The sequence below is a fragment of the Chelonoidis abingdonii genome, chromosome 2 (genome assembly GCF_003597395.2).
Source record: "Chelonoidis abingdonii isolate Lonesome George chromosome 2, CheloAbing_2.0, whole genome shotgun sequence".
Lineage (NCBI taxonomy): Eukaryota > Metazoa > Chordata > Testudines > Testudinidae > Chelonoidis > Chelonoidis abingdonii.
The window spans coordinates 225,140,876-225,161,916 of record NC_133770.1 but is presented as its reverse complement, the minus strand read 5'-3'; the positions used below and the strand labels follow the sequence as shown (position 1 = coordinate 225,161,916).

Sequence of the window (21,041 nt, the reverse complement as noted above, 5' to 3'; positions counted from 1 at the left end):
TGGCATGGTTCCCAACCTCCTCCAGTCCCTGCTCTTTCTCCAGCAAGAGGGAGACTATGGTGTGCATTTATATAGGGTGCACCATACTGCAACCTGTCTTCCAGTTCCTCCAGAATCTCCTCCAAAGGTTATTGGCTGCCCTTTTCCCCCACACCTCCTGATCCAAGGACATTCTGTCTACGGCCCTACAAAGTCACAAGACCACCTCATCAGCCTGCTCCTGGCATTGGCCAAGACGGCCATCTATCATACCAGAAGAAGAAAGCTGGATGGTGGGTGCTCTATGACTGTGGGGCCTACTTTCGGTCCCTCATTAAGTCACATATCCAGGCGGAGTTCCTCTGGGAGGTGTCCACTGCCTCCATGGACACCTCTGAGGAGTAGTAGGCACTGTCCGGAGTCCTCTGCTCAGTGTCCTCCTCTGAATCCCGGACTTTATCCCTTTGACCTTCACTCCCATCTCTGTTTTCTTTTTTGTTGTTCCCCAAATTTAGCTGATGCCTGGGTTTGGTGGCTTCTCCCTCCCCTGATGCTGCAGGGGGGAGGGAGCTTTAGAAATGGCCAGGCTGACATTCACCAATCCCCAGTGCCTCAATGGGTCCATTACACTTCACAGAACCTAGGCCTGCACAGAGGGTTCTATTCTTATAGTCTAGTCCAAATGTGACAAGGCAGTTGGACCTCACTCTCTCTACCCACATAGCAAAGGAAAAAGGCCAATTAAGGTTTCTACTTTGCTTCTATCAATTTATTTACTACCTTTCTTCTTGGGTCCAAAACCATGCAGCTCCCCACACCTATGTCCCCCAAACTACCCAACCTTTTTTCCATATAAATTCTGTTAAGACATTTTTCACTGCCAGCTGCAGTGGCGGCAGGAAACGCTAACCGCACCAGCAGGAAAATACTTAGCAACAAGGTCTCCCCACAAGAGGACATGGCTGGGGCAATGCCAAAAAGGTTATTCCTAAAGGATACATCAGGTAAAATTTTCCAATATCTTAAATCTACTCTCCTTTTGCTAGCAGCCACACAACACTGGGCTGGTGATCATATTAATAAGCACCTCAACAAGCTGCACCTTTAAAATAAAACCCATCTAGCCACAGGATGCTTTATAGACCTACAAACACAGCATATATTTCAATTATACCCAAAGCACTTTAGTCAGACAGAACTGGCCTGCAGGCTAAGAAGAGGGTGGTATGTTGGAAAAAGTTTTAGTTTCACTTCCTTACATGACCTAATGCTAGACACTCTTGTAAGTCATAAAGAGATTCTCGTCAACAAGAATCTTAATTATAATCAGAATAGGATCACCAACAATTTCAGGCTGAGGAATATTTATATTTTGAAATGCCAGGGCAATGCTATTGCGCAAATGAGATCAGCCCCTTGCCCTACAGATCAGCTGTAGTGTTGAGTACACTCAGAATACTTGCTTTGCCAAAACAAGTTTTCTTTAAGTAAAGCTCCATGGTGTGCCACTCTAGCTCATTTTTATAAACAGGATCTCTCAAATGGGCTATAGCCACTGAAACAGTGTCTTCAATTTATCCCAGAATCAGAATTTGCTCACTCCAGCTTTTAAGGAGGAGAAAATTGCCTTAACACACACACACAAAACACAGTAGACTCTGTGGAAGGGAATTGGGATGAGAAAGGAATCCAACCTGTATGGGAATAAAGATAAACACAGAAGAAAATCTGTTGTCCAGACAGACAGACAACAGGCAAGAGGTAAGGAAAGATTCTTGCATCCCTCATACAAGTTACATTGGATACTAATTGCTTCCTTTAAGTTACCATTTAATACACACAGCACATTACCAAGGGTATTACCTTACCACAGTGGTAGTATTTTACTTCAGATGGTTGAAAGGCAAGAGGGGTTATCACTGAAGTCAAAGCTAAGACTCCCATAAACTGCAATGGGAGCAAGCAGATCAACACTGAGCACTTTCGAAAGTCTAACCTTTATATCTAATTTATAACAGCACTTGTCATGATTAGTATTTGAAATGTTCAGACTGAAGGGTGTGGTACTGAACTGCAATTCGTCAGCCTTACTTATCCAACCCCATAAAATGAGAGTACTTGTTAATTTAGTATTTTCTCCCATCATTCCTTGCAACAAGACTTTGAGCCCTATTGTACTTATTTCATCCTAGTAGCCTTATTTAAAGTCAATTGAACTATTTGCTGGAGTGTGGCCAACAAGAGTTTGTGCTCTGTCTACTCAAACTAAGATAATGCAATAAGTCCTTCTTAAATACTTAAGTAAAGAATACAGTTATTTTGTACCAAAAGGTAAATTCCACTGCTCTAGACATACAGAAGGAATAGACTTATTCACAGAGTAAAATATCAGTGGACGAAACTACTTTAACAATGCAGAAAAACCCTCTTGAGACATATACTACAGGTTTTCTTACGGATGAATGATTCATGGTCCAAAATTCTCAAGTAGAAAATCTGTCCAGGACTTAATGCAATAGAAACAAAAGAAAATACTGGTAATTAAAATGATGTGAAGTATGATTCTAGACTTCTGGGTCCTAAAACTGTTAACATTCTACCATTAATTTAACTCTAAATAAATTACCGTACCATCTGAAAATCCCTATACCCTGACACCAACTGAAACTCTGGACATATCCTGTCAAACTTTACAGTATTTGTAATCAGTGGATGAGGACACCACCACTTCTGTTCCATATTTGTTATTATGCACAGAAAAGCTACACATCAGCAGTGTAAATACCAGCTTCTCTTTATAAAGAGAGGACACTTACAGTAAGTAAATATTTATAACTAAACAAAGATATTGTGTCAGAAAATTATATATAATCTCTACTCAAGCTGTATGTACTAGCAAAAACCCTGAAAGAGTCCTGAAAACTTTAAATGATCATTCTTAAAAGCTTAGGATAGGGAAGTAAGTGATATGGCTAGTGGTCAAAAGGCCAATTAATAAATCTGATTTTCCAACTGCATGTGGATAAAACAAATTAAGAGTGGCATCCCATGAAAGAGGGTGTAAGACTCCACTATTTTAGTGAATTAAAAATTTTACTTCAGATTTGTAATATGAAACTTGACAAGTACTTTAAATATTTGTGTGTGGCTGGTGAACTGATTGAATTGCCTAGATCGTGGCATAGGGTGCTGTGGGCAGATACCTGTTTAAAAATGTCCCCATCCACCTCTGTCATTCCCGATTTGCTGCTTTACTGATTTACTCATATTTACCTAGAGCGGAGAACTGTAATTATAAGCAAATATGGGCTATTCTCTGGCGGGGGCCAAGATTGATTCTTGGCCATCAAAATTTATTACACCTTAGTTCCAAACCAAATTTACAGCCAAGCCTCCTGAATGAAATGTATCAAACTAACACCCTCTTGTCCTTTCATTCCATTCCAGAAACAGCATTTTAATAAACTAATATAGATTTAATATTTACAATTATTTATTGTAAGATGCAACATGATGTTATGGATTGAGCACAGAATTAGAAACCAGGAATTGCTTCAGAGTTTGAATAGTAGTTCTGTTATTGACTCTCTAGGTAACCTACTGCAAGCCACGTAACACTCTGTATATGTGTTCCCCTATCTGTAAAATGGGGATAATATCTACCTTACAAGGAAGTTGAAGACTATTACATGGCCTAGTGAATAAACCACTGTATTGGGACTCAGGTTCTATTATTTGGTCTGCTCCTGGAATGCTGGACAACCTTGGCCAAGTCACTTTCTTTCAGTTTCTCCATCTCCAAAATGGAGAGGATACTCCCTTCCTTTGAAAAGTGCACTGAGATTTACACACGAAAAGCACTGCACAAGAGTTAAATAATGCCTAACAATATTCTAAAAGCACTAATTTTTCACTAGATTAACAAATATACTTTTGCTTATTATGACCAACTTAATCATTTTCTTTGTTTAAATTAAGATGTGTTTACATAAAAGCATCTAAGGTATATTATGGAGGATAACTTGAGATGGTGTCTAACATTGTAGGAGAAAGAGACACTATTTGCTTTTCATGAAAACATAGTAGGCACAGTCTAACTTGGTCAAACTTGATTGTGAGCAGAATATTTGTGTTTTTTTTTTTTTAACACAAGATTTGCCCAACAATTGACTTCTACTTCTTGTTTTAGGATTTTTTTTAAGAGTACAATTAATCCATATTTCTAAATATTGATGGAACCAACTAACCATCAGAGTCATGCCAGCTTGGGGTATGATTTTATGAGATGTTTGTTCTGGTCACTATTTGAATACGAAAGCTATAAGGAAAATGCTATACAACAAATTGGACAGAATTTTATACAAGGTGCATTTTCTCCCCTCAAATTAACTGAACTAGTACTCCAGCATGATCTTAGTGGATGTAATGCTGCCTTTCAGATTAAACATAATTTACTCGTGTATAAGGACTTTCATCCTACTAGAACTCAGGGTACATCAGAGGCCTAAACCAACTGAGTCTTTAAAGATTTCATGGCAGTTTCAGCAAAATTAAGAATGTGATCTTGTGTCATGATGAAATCCCAATTTAGCTATTTAACTAAATATTTCCTGTAAGTTTCAGTTAAGTAGTGTTCACTTATAGAGCACTTTTCATCTATAGGTCTCAGAACACTTTATGTAAGTATCATTACCCCCATTTGATATATAGGGAAACTGGCACAGACAGGTAAAATGACTTGCCCCAGGTCACAAGGATGTTGTTAGCAGAGCCAAGAACACATTCCAGATCTCTTGAATCCCAGTCTAGTGCTTATTCACTAAATAAAGATGCCATTCTAGCATGCATTTAATTGGATTATTCATTTAAGTATCCTAAAATGATGTATAGTGTTAGTGTTGACAGGTAATGTGCTATATTCCATTCTCACAGGTGGGTGAATGATAAAAAGGCTTTAAAACATCTTGAGGCCTGGATAGTCTCTGGGTAAAAGGCTAAATGTGAGCAATTTTCATGTGAAGTATTATTCAATTGATATATTCATTTCCACCATAATGTTTCCAGTAGTCTTAATACAGCAATTTTTCAAAAATTCAATTTTTAGATTTAGCCTTGTTGATGTGAATATCATTCCAACATGCATTACTGTCAGTCAAGAAAATTGATTATTTTGTTGGTAGGTGCAGAAGTACTAAATGTAAACAGTGATTCCTCTCTGGAGCAATAGTGCTATGGGAGGATCTTATTGAACAAAGGGTTTCAACAAACACTGAAGACAGTGCTATTTTTTGTAAGTCAAACTGGAATGCCTAAAATTAAACTTACTTCTATCAAAAGATTGTTACCAGAGTACAGCCCAACTGCAAAGATGCAGCAAAATGCTTCCATTTAGCCATGTGGTCAAAATCCAGCTGTCCTCTAAAACAAAACTATGCTACATGACAGGAATTTAAATCTACGAAACAAGAGCTTCAGTCTTCCTGCCAGTAGGAATGACTCTACAAAAGGTGAAAAACCTATTGGAAGTTTAATAATGTTGCTTTAAAACTAAGCCCAGTGAACATAAAGGAAATGCCTGTAGAGATCTGAAGGCCTCAGGGAAGCAATAAGATTCTAAGAAAGTGCAGGCTAAATTTGTGTGTGGCATTCAGGGTAGAGTAAGCACTTGGATTCCACAAGTATGTCACCTCACCACATTAATTTGAGTGATAAGCCATGAGATTTTGGGGAACTGTATGGATTCAGCCAAGATTTACTTACAAAGTTAATATTGGCATAACTGAGTTATTAGGGCCAGGTTATTCCTAATAAAAAAATAAACTGAAATACTTTGATTTTCTTTGGCTAACTGAGCAAAACACTCACATTTATTTTGATCCAGTTCTATGTGCAATCAGATAATATACATTACCTAAACATTTAGCTAACATTTTAAGGATAGCATCATTTCCTGTTTCTGGTTTGAGAATATGAGCTTAGAAAGATGTGTGTTCTCTGAAAAGGCACAGCTTGCTGTCATCAAGGCAGCATTTAAAATAACTGCATCTTAACTTTAGAGGAGATACAACTGACCATATTATCACCCTTCAAGTCTCCAGCTCAGAGCACATAAAACTAGTTGCACTCAAGGCTACATTGTTATCTTTATCAAAAAATGCCAACAATTTAATTAGCTTATCTACTGGACCATATTGTCAGATATGTTAATGTAAAAATGGTGCCAACAATACATGCCAAACCATCAATCAAAAATACTTACAACTGCAACAAAGAACACAGCCACCATCCTCAAACCATATACTCAAAAATGTAATGCAATTGCCTCCCTACTGGAAAGAAGGGCTGTGTTCCCTGCAACACACCAGAATCAAAGAAAAGGCATGGGATACGCAGTGTCTTGTAGAAACGGCTACAGTCCACCGTGTCTTTAACAAACCCTCGGTTTCGAGGAGGAAATTTTAGTGAATGCGTGACACCGTGACCTCTGCTGTCAAGCCTTCCACCAATCAGGGAGCAGAATTCTTACAAAGCTCCATCAATCTGGCGCTTTAACATCATCATCACAGACTGCAGTTTAATCTAGAGGATTCCATTTTTCCTGCATGCACACACCAGGGCAGGCACAAGCCGTTTTTACTCCATCCCTTCGCCTTAGCTTTCACGCACAGATGCCCGGCGACCCTGGCACAGCAAGAAATTCGGCGCTGCAACCCGGTTCTCTTTGGAAGACCGCACAGATCTCTCTCGCTTGCATTTTTTATCAATACGCAAGGAAGGAGGGGTCTGTGGGGCTTGGGGGGGAGAGCCCCTACAGGCAGCAAGTCTACTCACAAAATGTTTTCCAGCTGGACAATGCAAACGCTATTTCCAAGAACCAGGCTTCCATGCAGGCGAGGCAGGACCCCAGCTAATAGGTCCCAGCTTATTTTTAACACGCTACTGAGAGCACGGTGTTTTGTTATGTAATCCCCCTGCCTGTCCCTTCGCTGCAATGCCCGCAGCAGCCCCCACCCCAGTCACGCGCGCACGCAGCAGGGCGATCCCTGCAAGCCGGCGCGGGTTACCTGTAGGAACGCTCCCCGCGCACCGTGTGCTTCCTGAAGGGGATGATGGTGCCGTTATCCTGCAGGATGTCGTTGTTGTTCTCGCCATTTGGGGACAGCGTTTGAGTAGGTCCCGGCATTGGCGCGCGCTCCCACCTCCACACGGCTGGCTGCCTGGCTCGCTCGCGCGCGCGCGCGCGGAAGGTCGGCGGAGAGGCTACGCCGGGGCTGCTCTGCTGCTGTGCCACAGCGGCTCGCTCCTCGCGCTCGCTCTCCCCTTGCCTGCCTGCTGACGTCAAACCGCCTGGAGCAGCACCCTGCCCACGTGACACGACCCCCTCACCATGGCAACCAGCTAACTCATCAGATCTGCTCGGTTCGCACAAGGGCTCCGGCGTGGCCGCGCCAGTGCAGCCGAAGAGGCGGGGATGGGGGCGGCCTACATCTGGCTTGCAGCGCTCCAGCGCCCCCCCGCCTCCAAAGCCAGCCCTTCCTCTAACCATTTCCTTTCGGTCCCCTGCGCGGAGCGCAGCTGTGTACACAAAGAGCCCGGCCCGGGCGGGGGGCCGCCCTGGAACCTCCTCGGGGCTGGCGCGTCCCCACCCAGCGGGTGCTTCCATTTCAGCTCCAGCCAGAGAACCGGCCCGGGAGCGGGCGGGCTGCACGCGGGCCGACCCCACGGCTCGCAGAGTCATTGCGAGGCAGAAAATGCAGCGAGCCCCAGCTGCAGTCAGCGGTGGGGTTTTACAAGGAGGCTGCTGCACACAGCCCTTGAGAACACACTGCAGGGAGCCGCCGGGACTTGGGAAAGGAAGGGGACGAGCTGGGATGACTCACGGTCTTTTCCACAGTAGCTTTAACTTTGCCCCCTATGAAAGCCCAATTCTTTTCTGATGGTTGGTGGAGAAGGGAGGGCTTGGCAAAAAGCCATTTTCACGACACAGAGCGCTCTGGAGACGCAGAGATGCAACACGTCTTTTGAGCCCTGCTTCATGTGACTAGGGGAGTCACCAGTGTTTCGACCTACATTTATGAGGGAACAAAACAAGCGTTTCTGAAAGATCATAATCCACCGTCATCTCTTCCCAGTAATAACGCAGTTATTTTTGGTCTCAGGCTTCTGGAATTAGCATGGAAGCCTCACAATAGTCGCACACGATGCCCAGCTGGTAGTGATAAAATCCAAACGTGAAAACAGCGCGCACACGCTCACACATCCACCTTATTTCCCCCCAGTATTTTTCTATTTTAATATGCATGCAATATTTGATCTGCAGTAACGCGAATATTTCCTCTTTCTTCTCCCCATTTAAAACGTTGCCGCTTTTGAGGTTTTTTTGTTTGTTTTAAATAGAAAGTAGATCTGACCCTTATTGGAAAGGGGCTGCATTTAAATGTATGTTATTATGTAATTGCATATCAGAATTGAGCCCCACTCTATAAAGTATTATAAAGGTCTTAAGTTTAATACCTTCCCAGTACCCAGACCTGTAGTTGCTTTCCTCTCCTCTCCGCTACTCAGTCTGGATTTCCCCCTAAACTTGTAACAGGTTTGAGACCCTATCCACTATTTTGTGTCCTGTAGCTTCATCTGAGACCATGCTTAAATGAACATTTTAAGCTTAATTTTTAAGTTTCCAAATTTCTCCCAATATTAGAGTATGTACTAAAACCATTTGATAGCTTCCCTTTTAAAAAAAATCTTGTTGGGGGAGGGTAAAAAAGGGGAAATGGTGCCAACATATGGTGAGAGACTACTGAATAACTAGCATTGCTAATAGAATTAGCAGTTATGCAAATAGCCATGTTAAGTACCTCTTCCTTCCCTTCCACCCCACAGTTCAGAAACAGTTCCCTATCCCCCAGGCTCTTTTGTCCCTTAAACTACTCTGCATATTCACAGATAGTTAAAACTTCCCTGCATATTTTCACATTTCTAAGGTAGTAAGGAAAATGAGCTTTGACTTTAAATAATATGTATTTTAACAAGTAGTATTAATTTCTATACAAGTGGATTAAAAGCTTAATTGAGCACCCACCATTATGAGAGGTTGAACCATGATGGTTCACAGATATGTTAACCAAAATCAAACCATTTAAATGAGTTTCTCTGGCTCTTCTCTAAAATGCACATAAGCAAAAGTGTGCATTGAACTGTGTGGGAGGACAGTCTCTTTTAATTAGGTCTATGGAAACTCAAGGCTGGGAGTTAGAAAAGAGTAATGAGTAATTGGGCAGATACCTCATGATATTTTTGGCTTCAAAATTAAACAAAACACTTACATTTACCCTTTAAAAATCAAGTGTTTGATCAAGTGGAAATCATGAGATATTTGTAAGTGATTAGATCTCAGTGACAGAAGATTTAATAAAAACCTCACAGCTTTCTCAGCTATCATAAAGACAGATTCTGATCAGATTTATATTTTCTGACAGGGTTAGCAATTTCCCCTTCTCTCTCAAAGTAAAATTCATGCACTGATTAAATATAGTTGATTTGTGACCTTTCAGATGGATTTGATGCTTAGGGGAAAAGTTACCTTAGTTTATAGAGTTGCACCTATTGTATAAAGTGAGATTTTTAAAAAAAATCCAGAGAAGTTCAAGTATAGCTAATTTGGCAGGAGCTCAACCACAGAACAAAACAACCGGCTGTGCTGAAGGGAAGCTTACTCAAGTTATGGTGGTGAATTTTGTAATGTGGGCATCTATCTCTGAGGAACTCAGCTGAGACCACCGACTCCTTGCAGGCCACTGAACCGACAGATGGGAACTTTCACTATGGATTCACACTGGATTTGAACTGGAAACAGAAGTGGAAGACTTTTCAATCACCAGTCCAAGGATATACCCAGTTACCTTATGTCCCCACACTTGATTGAAGAATATCCCCGTTGTTAAATTGGTAATGGACTTGAAATAACACGGGAAAGACCAACACATTCATAGTTAGCATTGTAACATTTTTCTGTGCCTTTTTTTAAAGCAAATAAATGCTGCTAAACAGCTCACAGGTGCCTTAGAAGTACATGAGATAATGCAGATGCAAAAGCTGCTATATAGTGATAGACAATATAAAAATAATTTGTAGCAGGTCTTTGGCTGCCAGACATTCCTGTCTGATCCATCAAACCAGAAAGCAGTAAAACATTCAGCCACCTCTAACTTGTAAAAGCATTTTTATTTCTTCACCAACAGCAAAGAACAGAGGCTGCTTTATTGAGGTCACCAAAATAGCTTAAAACATGCACTGACAAAGCTACAGCACAGAGAAGAGCAGATGAAGACAACATTACAGCATTATTTCTCTCTCTTAAGTGTGTTCTCATTAGGATTCCAGTTCAATTCAAATGGCTAGAGAGATCTAGTTTCCCTTTGCAGGCTGTGCCAGGTCTGGACAGGACTACGGTTTTTAATTTGTTTACAGAACAGTGTTTCTACATCTTATCCAATGCAATCGGGGAAACATGTGGGGAGTGATTTGAGTCCTATATGCATGACAGTCCTTCAGCCTGGCTGGCTAAGTCTCCATTTGGAAACACCGCATGTGCTACAAATATAACTCATTTTGTAGGTACAGCAAGCTAACCACTACAAGTGCAGTAAATCATCTTGTAGGTTTCCTCCTCCCACATCCATAGTTCTCTGCAAAGAATTCCCTAGATCTAGACTGACAGGGAACAAAGCTAGTAAGCCATAGGAGTTATGAAATGGCTGTACCATTCCTTGCTGATTTTATTTATAGCTTTCACATTCAGTAAACACACAAACAGAAATGCAGCTTTAAGAATGTAGGTCAAGTCAAAAATCCTACATTTCTATCATCACCAACACAGATGCTGGAACTAGGGGTGCTGCTGCACTCAGTGGCTTGAAGTGGATTCCATTATATAGAGGGTTTACAGCACCCCCACTATAAAAATTGTTCCAGCACCCCTAATCACCAATGAAGATCCAAATGCACTTTTTAATTAAAATGAAAAACCTGGTACTATTGCCACTAATTAAGCAAAGCAAAAGAACCTGGAAAGCCTGATTAATGCTCAAGCTTTTCCTTCTACCACCATCCCTATGTACTGCATCCTTGGAGATTCCACTCCACGTCCCTCTTAACTCCCGCCACAAGGGACTACATTACTTCCGAGTAGAGATTGGGATGCAAGTCCAATCATACTACATTTTAACCAGCCAGCAAGTCACTAAAGCCAATACAAGTCTCTTGTCAGCATTCTACATTCTTACCAATACCAGCATAGGGACTGAGTGCGTGAATGGTAATTGAAACCCAGCTCTCCTGCCTAGCAGCAAAGAGCACAACAAGCAAGACTTAATATTTTTCAAAACACTATTTGCTTCTTTCTACTCAGAACTTTCAGCTCCATTCTAGTTAGTGCTCTTTATCTCATTACTACTATCAAAAGCCCACAGTGTGGATGGGTAAACAACAAAACCAAACCAAAAAAACCCCCCAAAACAAAAAAAAATGTGATATTAAGCCCTTAAAAAACAGGTTTTGGTTTTAGAAATACCTCAAACATACTTTAATCAAGGCTTTAGATCAGAGGTGGGCAAACTATGGCCCGCGGATCACATTCGACCTGCAGGACCATCCTGCCAAGCCTCTGAGCTCCTGGCCTGGGAGGCTACCCTGGCCCCTCCGCTGCAGCCTCAGCTCGCTCCACCGCCGGCGGAATGCTCTGGGCGGTGGGGCTGTGAGCTCCTGGGGCAGCGCAGCTGCAGAGCTGGCCCTGACCTAGTGCTTTGTGCTGAGTGGGGGTGGTGGCGGCGGAGGTGGCAGCGTGCCCCAGCTCCAGCCGGCCGCTGTAGCTGTAGCGCCGCCAGCCACCGGTGCTCCAGGCAGCGCGGTAAGGGGGCAGGGAGCATGGGGTTGGATAGAGGGCAGGGGAGTTTGAGGTGGTGGTCAGGGAGCAGGGGTGTGGATAGGGGTCAGGGTGGGAAACAGGGTTGAATAGGGGCAGGGGTCCCGGGGGGGGGGCAGTCAGGAAGGAGGGGGGTTGGATGGGGCAGCAGAGGGCAGTCAGAGGTGGGAGTTCCAGGGGCTGGGGTCCCAGAGGGGCCATCAGGGAATGTGGGGGTTGGATGGAGCAGGAAGTCCTGGGGGGGGGGGGGGCGGGCAGATAGGAGGTGGGGGCCAGCCACAACTCCCTCCTCTAACCGCGTCCTCCATGACAATGTTACAAAACCAATCGGCCCTTCAGCCAAAATAGATTTGGCCTGCCCTGCTTTAGACCATTTTATTAATGAGAAACAAGACAGGCGCTACACAAGAAAAACTGCCAGTGTCAAGCAGTACATTGCTACAGGGTGATTTTTGGGCAGACATTTATATGCTAACCTGGTATAGATGAAGTGATACTGGCAAAAAAGGTACTTTTGTGAATATAGCTTAAGTGAGGAACTATAAGCTATGTAGGCAGCAGACTTTTTTGTTGCTCTGTGGACTAGGAGGGGTTGCCACTGCTGTATAGCATATACCAGCAAAAAAATTCCCTAAAGTAGACCTGCTTACATCATCTAGTTTATCATACAGATTTGATAATAAGAACGTCCATACTGGGCAGACCAGAAGGTCATCAGTCCATATCTTGTCTTCGTAACAGTGGCCAGAGGTCAGGTCCCCAGAGGGAATGAACCAAACAGGTAATCATAGAGCTTCAAGCAATTAAAAAAATTAATTTGATTAATAATAGAATACGTATTTAATATAATATATTTTGGGATGTTTTTCCACATTTTCAAATATATTCGATTTCAATTACAACACAGAATACGAATAGTGTACATGCTCACTTGTATATAGATGATTTTATTTATAAGATATTTGCACGGTAAAAATTAGTATTTTTCAATTCACTGTACACAAGTACTTTAGTGGCAATCTCTTATATCCATGAAAGTTGAATTACAAATGTAGAGTTATTGTACAAAAATAACTGCATTCAAAATTAAAAATGTTAAAACTTCAGAGCCCACAAGTCCACTCAGTCTTACTTCTTTGTTAAAAGAGTAATGCATTTAATGAATTTGTGGACTAACGTCCTTCGGACAGATTGTATGTCTCCTGCTCTGATGTTTATCCGACATTCTGCCATTATATTTCAAGCTTATACAGGCTTGATGATGGCCCCGCATGGTTTGTCTTAAAATGAAACACTTTCACTGCAAATCTGACAAAAGATGCAAAAGGTACCAAAGTGAGATTTCTGAAAGATAGCGACGAGCACTCAACCCCAAGACTTTGAGAATCTGAAGTGCCTTCCAAAATTCGAGAGGGCATGAGTGTGACACATGCCTTACAGAAAGTCTTAAACACGAGCAAACACTCCAATTGGTGGAAACTTCAAAACCTGAACCTGCAAAAAGAAAATCAATCTTCTGCTAGTGAACATCTGACTCAGATGATGAAAGATAACATGCGTTTGGTCTTGCAACTGCCTTGGTATTATTCAAGCAGAAGCCAATCATCCGCTCAATGGACGCAAGTTCTCTGGAATGGTGGCCAAAGCGTTGGAAATGGCTGATGAATCTTAATAGCATATCTGGCAAGTAATATACCTTGCAATGCCAGCAACAAAAAGTGCCATGGAAGGTTCTGTTCTCACGTTAGGTGGACACTGTAAAATAAGAAGCAGCAGACATTATTTTCCGTAAATGATAAACAAACGTGTTTCTCTTAACAATTGGCTGCCCACAAGAAGTAGAGACTGAGTGGACTTGTAGGCTCTAAAGTTTTACTTTGTTTTGTTTGAGTGCAGTTATGTAACAAAAACAAAACAAAAAATCTACATTTGTAAGCTGCACTTTCATGATAAAGAGATTGCACTATGGTATTGTACTTGTATGAGGTGAATTGAAAAATACTATTTCTTTTATCATTTTTACAGCGCAAACACTATACACTTTGTATTCTGTGTTGTAACTGAAATCAATATATTTGAAAATGTAGAAAAACATCCAAAATATTTAATACATTTCAATTGGTATTCTATTGTTTAACAATGGGATTAAAACTGTGATTAGTCACAATTAAATTTATTTTGAGTTAATCGGATGAGTTAACTATGATTAATCGACAGTCATAGTAATCAAATGATCCATCCCCTATCACGCATTCCCAGCTTCGGGCACAACAGAGGCTAGGGACACCATCCCTGCCCATCTTGGATAATAACCATTGATGGACCTATCCTCCATGAATTTATCTAGTTCTTTTTTGAATCTTGTTATAGTCTTGGCCTTCACAACACCCTCTGGCAAAGAGTTTCACAGGTTGATTGTGCATTGTATGAAGAAATACCTCTTTTTATTTGTTTGAAACCTGCTACCTATTAATTTCATTTTTTTTGTGACTCCTAGTTCTTGTGTTATGAAAGGGAGTAAATAACACTTCCTTACTTATGTTCTGCACACCAGTAATGATTTTATAGACCTCTACTATATCCTCCCTTAGTCGTCTCTTTTCCAAGCTGAAAAGTCCCAATCTTATTAATCTCTCATGACATGGAAGCTGTTCCATACCCCTAAACATTTCTGTTGTCCTCTTCTGAACCTTTTCCAATTCCAATATATCTTTAATGAGATGGGGCACATCTGCATGCAGTATTCAATATGTGGGAATACCATGGATTTATATAGAGGCACTATGATATTTTCTGTTTTATTATCTCTTTCTTGATGATTCCCAACATTCTGTTTGCTTTTTTGACTGCTGCTGCACATTGACTGGATGTTTTCAGAGAACTATCCACAATGACTCCAAGATCTCTTTCTTGAGTGGCAACAGCTAATTTAGACCCCATAATTATATATGTATAGTTGGGATTATGTTTTCCAGTGTGCATTTATCAACACTGAATTTCATGTGCCATTTTGTTGCCCAGTCATCCAGTTTTCCAACATTTCTTTGTAACTCCTAACAATCTGCTTTGGACTTCAATATTTTGAGTAGTTCTGTATCATCTGCAAATTTTGCCACCTCACTGTTTACCCCTTTTTCTAGATTATTTATGAATGTTGAATAGAACTGTCCTAGTACAGACCCCTGAGGGATACCTCTCTCCACCAGGGGTGGCTCCAGGCACCAGCACAACAAGCGCGTGCCTGGGCAGCAAGCTGTGGGGGGTGGCCTGCCGGTCACTCTGAGGGCAGCAATCAGGGAGCCTTTGATGGCGTTTCTGCGGGAGGTCCACCGGTCCCACGGTTTCAGCAATAATTCGGTGGCAAGTACGCTGAAGGCGTGGGACTGGCAGATCAACCGCAGAACTGCCACCAAATCCGCATAACTGGCGGACCCCCCACAGAAACGCCACCGAAGGCTGCCTGACTGCCGTGCATAGAGCAGCAAAGAAACACAGAGCTGCCCCTGCTCTCCACTGTGAAAACTGACCAATTATTCCTACACTTTGTTTATCATCTTTTAACCTGTTACCAATCCATGAGAGAATCTTCCCGCTTATCCCATGACAGCTTACTTTGCTTAAGAGCCTTTGGTGAGAGTCCTTGTCAAAGGCTTTTTGAAAATCTAAGTACAATGTATCCACTGGATCCACTTTGTCCACATGCTTAATCCCATCAAAAAATTCTGGTAGATTGGTGACGCAACATTTCCCTTTACAAAACCTATGTTGACTGTTCCCCAGCAAATTGTGTTAATCTGATAATTCTGTTCTTTACTCTAGTTTCAACCCATTTGCTTGGTACTGAAGTTAGGCTTACCAGCCTGTAATTGCTGGAATCGCCTCAAGAGCCTTTTAAAAAAAACTGGCAACACATTAGGTATCCTCCAGTCATCTGGTAAAGAAGGATCTAAAAGGACAGGTTATTTTCCAAAGTTAGTAGTTCTGCAACTTCACATTTGAGTTCCTTCAGAACTCTTGGGTGAATACCATCTGGTCCTGGTGACTTATTACTGTTTAGTTTATCAATTTGTTCCAAAACCTCCTCTAATGACATATCCGTCTGGGATAGTTCCTCAGATTTGCCACCTAAAAATAATGGCTCAGGTTTGGGGATCTCCCTCACATCCTCAGCCTTGAGTCCTTTTTTACCTTCTCGATTCTCCAGTAGCCCCACTGGTTGTTTATCAGGCTTCTTGTTTCTGACGTACTTAAAAAAATTTTACTATTACTTTTTGAGTCTTTAGCTAGCTGTTCTTCAAATTCTTTTTTGGCCTTCCTAATTATATTTTTACTCTTCACTTGCCAGAGTTTATGCTCCTTTCTATTTTCCTCACTTGGATTTAACTTCTACTTTTTAAAGGATGTCTTTTTGCCTCTCGCAGCTTATTTTACTGTGTTGTTTAGCCATGGTGGCAGTTTTTTAGTTCTCCATGTTTTTTAATTTGGGGGTATACATTTAAGTTAAGCCTCTATTATGGTGTCTTTAAAAGGTAAGGACATCAGAGTATAAACTTTCCTGTACCATCTTCATAATGTGCCTCAACTCCAGCCTGTAGAACTCACCACTAATCACTAGAGATCAAACTCTAGCTACATACCCATTCAATCTTTGGCTCTCTGCTAAGGCTACCAAAGGTGCCAGTTAGTGCTAGGTTTTATGACCAATGTTGTGATATGGACAATTGCCCACTGGGAAGTGGAGTGAGATCAAGATCATTTCATATGAAGTGTTAGATGGTAATATCTCAGTCACTTGTAAAGCAACAATGCACTGAACTTCCAATCAATGCAATTTCCTTAGTTCATTCAACAGTCATTCTTGTTTTCTTTGAATTCACTACAAGGGAATGAACAGTTATGTGAAGAAAAACCAACTGAGACATTTTAAAGCAAAATGAAAGTTCAGAAAATTATTTTTAAAATGATCTTTTAGCACCCTCGTGTTGGGTATTTTTCAAACCTATAGAGATGCTCCTGCTTGAAAGAGCTTACACACTAAATACATGTAAAAAAGGAGTGATAAATGGAAAAGAGAAGGTTTAGGACAAGATTACAATAATAAAATCATGGTTACTCAGTAAGGCATGGACACATCTTAACTGTTCAGCTACACCTGATAAGCTACTTAGGCATATATTTCATTTTAAGTACATGAGTAGTTCCACTAACCTTAGTAGAACTATTCACTTATAATACATATTTAAAGTTAGGCTGAATCAGGATGTATATTTTCTTTCCAAATATCCATTTAGAATGTAAAATTTCTGTTGATGTTTTCTGTTTACTAAATAGTTAAAGAAAATTGTTATTTTGTTAGGGAGCCCACAATAAGATGTCACCTAACTGAAGTGTGAAATAGACAAATGTGATTGTACATCTGTATTATGGGGCATAGATTTGTGCCAGATTACAATAGATTAGAATACTGTACTGATTTAATGACATACATTACACATAAGTGCATAAGTTACATAAATGCTTACTTTAAAGGAATAAATAGCAGTTGACAATAGTGTTACCAACATACTGAGCACACCAAATCAGATGTGACATACTGTGTCGCTTAAATTCATGCTAAACTAGGTTATGCAGAGAGAACTACTCAGCTCTCATTTTTCCATGACGTGTGACCAGCATCACTCTGATTAACTCAAAGGGACAATCCAGTGGTGATGTTAAAGTGGTTGGAGTGAAAATTCAGATCCTAGACCTTTTATGAACTTTATTGGCTTGCAGAGTACTGATAAAATCCCCTTGGGTACTTGCTCTGTTCCTTAATGTTTATGTCACATTAGGTTTAAACACTACCATACCAAAATGGTAAATGCTATTTCTGGCATTATGCAGAAAAATAAATATAGCATGCGATTTACTAAACAGTTCCTTATCCCTCCAGCTATCTTGTAGATAAGAAAGGAGGCCCCCTATTGCCACTTCAGGATAGACCTTAATTATTTGTTTGCTCTGGAGAAAGCAGGCTGCCAAGGACACCATGTGCATGGACTACATTACTATGAGGGAATCAATCTCTATTTTTTGTAAAGATGGGGCATACTGAAATTCCAGGGGTCAGGTTTCGTATTTTAAAAAAGTGTTCTGTGTCTGTAAGGAAAAGTAACAGGAAAGACTCAGCTGCTTGCCACTTAAAGCTGGCTTTTCAAATGTGCTCAGCTGATGATCTGACCCATAGTAGGGAATTCATATACATGCTAATGCTCTTCTCCCTAGCCTGTGGGAACCTATGCTTTTTAACAGCAGCCATCCTTTAGTTACTGCAAAAATCAGTGGATCCAAACATGAACAGATCCAAACATTTTGGACACAGACAGTTACAGAAAACGGTCAACATTAAAAGCATTTTTAAACTAAGTTATTACATTCTGGAGATACTCCCCCGAACTAGAACTATTTACTCAGATTATTAGCAGCAGAAGGTAAATGCATCACCATACAATGGATCACAAGGTAAAACACTATGCTTCAATTAACATGGCTGAAACAAACAAGTTATGGAAAAGATTATGTTTAATTAGACATTCACCAAGCCAACTTGAGCACCACTGTGCCATAAATCCAAAAAGTCCTTTAGCTAAAAAACACCCTCAGATATGGTCTAGAAAGATACAACCTTCAGTGTACACTAAACCTCTCCTGCTTATCCAATTATAAGAAGTCTGCACCAAATGTCCAGTGTATTATTATGAATAAACACTTCACCAGCTACTTAAGAACATAATAAAGCCATCAGCTGAAAGCACTATACAGTACAGCAGAACACACCCAGTGAAGGAAAGTTCAGTCTGATAAATTAAAAAGGATTCTCTTACTTGCATTACCTCCAGACATAGCAACAATCAATGGAATTCTTACAGGGGCATATTACACCTGTGTTCAGTGGTATGCATTTGATTTCAGTTGAATTCTAGGTACAATTTTAAAAGTACTGATTTTGACCTATAAAGTCATAAATGGGCTGAGATCAACTGAGGCAGTAACTTTCCCTCTGTCCCTCACTGTAAATGGAAAAGGACTGGACACAGGACCCTGATTCCCATCTAATTTATACCAGTTTTACTCCAGTGCAAAATCCAGAGTTGCTCCACATTTATGTTGCCATAATAAAGAGCGGAGTCCAGCCCAGTGTGTTTGCAGGGAGGAGTCCTTTACACTGGAACTAGCTTCCTCACTTTGGTTTACCAGTGTCCAAAATTTGAGGATGGTACTCAACATGAAGGGTACATCTACACTGCAATAAAACACCTATAGCTGGCTCAGGCTCACAGGGCTTGGGTTGTAAAATTGGAGGATAGATGTTAAGGATCAGGCTGAAGCCCAGGCTCTGGGACTTTTCTCTCTATGGGTGTTTTACTGCAGTGTAGACATACCTGAAGACCACCTTTAGGGGTGGGAGGGTAACTCAGGTAATCTAGATTCCCAGGCTTTTTCTGGGGATGAGAAGAGCTTGATTGGGTGGGAGGCAGATGGGATGTTCTAGAGAGAGGTTCTTGTTTTGAGCTTTGGTCCAATTTTTAGGTTGTACAGATTTTATTCATTTCTACAGAAATCTACATTTGACAAAATAAAACGAATCTATAAAATAAACGTGGCATCAGGTTGGAAGCCTGAGGGAACAGCAGAGAATATCTGGCAGGGGGAGAAGGTAAAGTATAAAAAGGACTCATGATGGACTTCAAAAACTGTTAAGGAATTTTAGAGCTGCTCTCCACTTCCTAAACACTCAATTTTATCCTTAAGTGGCCCAAGTTGGAGCTGGAAAAGTGCAAAAGGAAAAAAATCAGAACAGATAAGTGGCATGGGTCTTCTGATTTAAGAAACTTCATGAAGTCAAGTCTTGTGTTCTTCAATGGGAGATAAACATGTTCTCTGAGAGCCTTTTAAGCCAACTGGCACTTTTACCAGGCAATGGTTTAAAAAAAGTTAGTTAGCTTTGTGTGACAAAGAAGGGAGCACTTTTCCAAAATGTGAGTCTGGCATCCCTACACCTCACTTGCCCTGGGCCGCCCGGGGGAGGGGCAAGTGGGGCAATTTGCCCCAGGCCCTGGGCCCCACAAGCCCCGCCCCCCACGAGAATATAGTATTCTATGGTATTGCAACTTTTTTTTACGGAAGGGGCCCCTGAAATTGCTTTGCCCCAGGCCTCCTGAATCCTGTGGGTGGCCCTGCACTTGCCTGCCAAAAAGGTAACATACACCAAGTAATCATCTTAATGCTGTAACTCACTTGTTGAATTGAAATAATGAGTTGGCCCTTATGTTACACAATGGATTCCAAAAAAGTGAATGCTGTCTCTTGGGATTGGTAATTCTCTGTTCCTAGTACATTGCAAGATTCTGATTGTGAAATGTTTTGCAGTCAATGGCCATTTCATTTATGCACACAGTAAAAGAAATTTAATCCCTCACACAAATACCTGTTGCACGTGCACAAAGTCTACATAAGGAGCAGAGAACATATAAACACTTTGGAATGTTCAATAAAACTGTTAAATGCATCTCTGAATAAAATTCGACCATTAGAAGCTGGCCCAGCATACAATACTAACATGCCTAGAGTCAGTGGCAGGACTCTGTGAGTTAGAGTTGCACAGGAATTGTAACCTAACACAATAAGCATTACATTTGCCAACCCCTGTCAAGAAGCTGTAACATCACTGCTCAAGAAAAACGAAGCTAGAAGGCTGGCACTTTAAGCAGTGATTACTTCCTTACTGTGAACAAAGAATTCCATGAACAGTTTTCTTATGTTGTTAATACAACAAGCATTTGTCAGAGTCACAAGGTCTGGTCTATGTCTCAGCCTGTACCCAGTCTCCTGGAAGTGACTCCTTTAATGTGGTGGGCCCCAAAAACCCACACAATTCCACAGACCCAAACCCATAGCCTCCAAGACTCAGAGATTGGGCCTTCGGCACCAGCAATCCCTGTCTCTCAGAGAGAACCAGAATCCTATGGGAGGCTGTTACTGTCCCCCTTCAGGGCACAGTGCTCTCAGTGAGTATTGACGGTGACAGTCTTTTTCACAACAAGTTAACCATTTTTAGTCACCTGGCACACAGAATCTGAAAGTCTTTAGGTTAGCA

The 21,041-nt window shown here is 41.2% G+C and overlaps 1 protein-coding gene across 5 annotated transcripts in view; it reads right to left on the bottom strand.

The window, feature by feature from the left end:
- The window catches only part of MAPRE2 (microtubule associated protein RP/EB family member 2), a 156,591-nt gene that overhangs the window by 88,579 nt on the left and 46,971 nt on the right, over window positions 1-21,041 (bottom strand). The window contains exon 1 of one of the 5 annotated variants that reach the window (XR_004377285.2): window positions 7,044-7,319. The exons of 3 other annotated variants lie outside the window; for them this stretch is intronic. Coding sequence is in view for 1 of the 2 variants with exons in the window: in XM_032806260.2 (XP_032662151.1) it covers window positions 7,044-7,162 (119 nt within the window). In the remaining variant the exon portion in view is untranslated. Of the gene's footprint in view, window positions 1-7,043; window positions 7,320-21,041 lie in introns of those variants that run through there. One more of the 5 variants, XM_032806260.2, reaches the window with a different exon arrangement.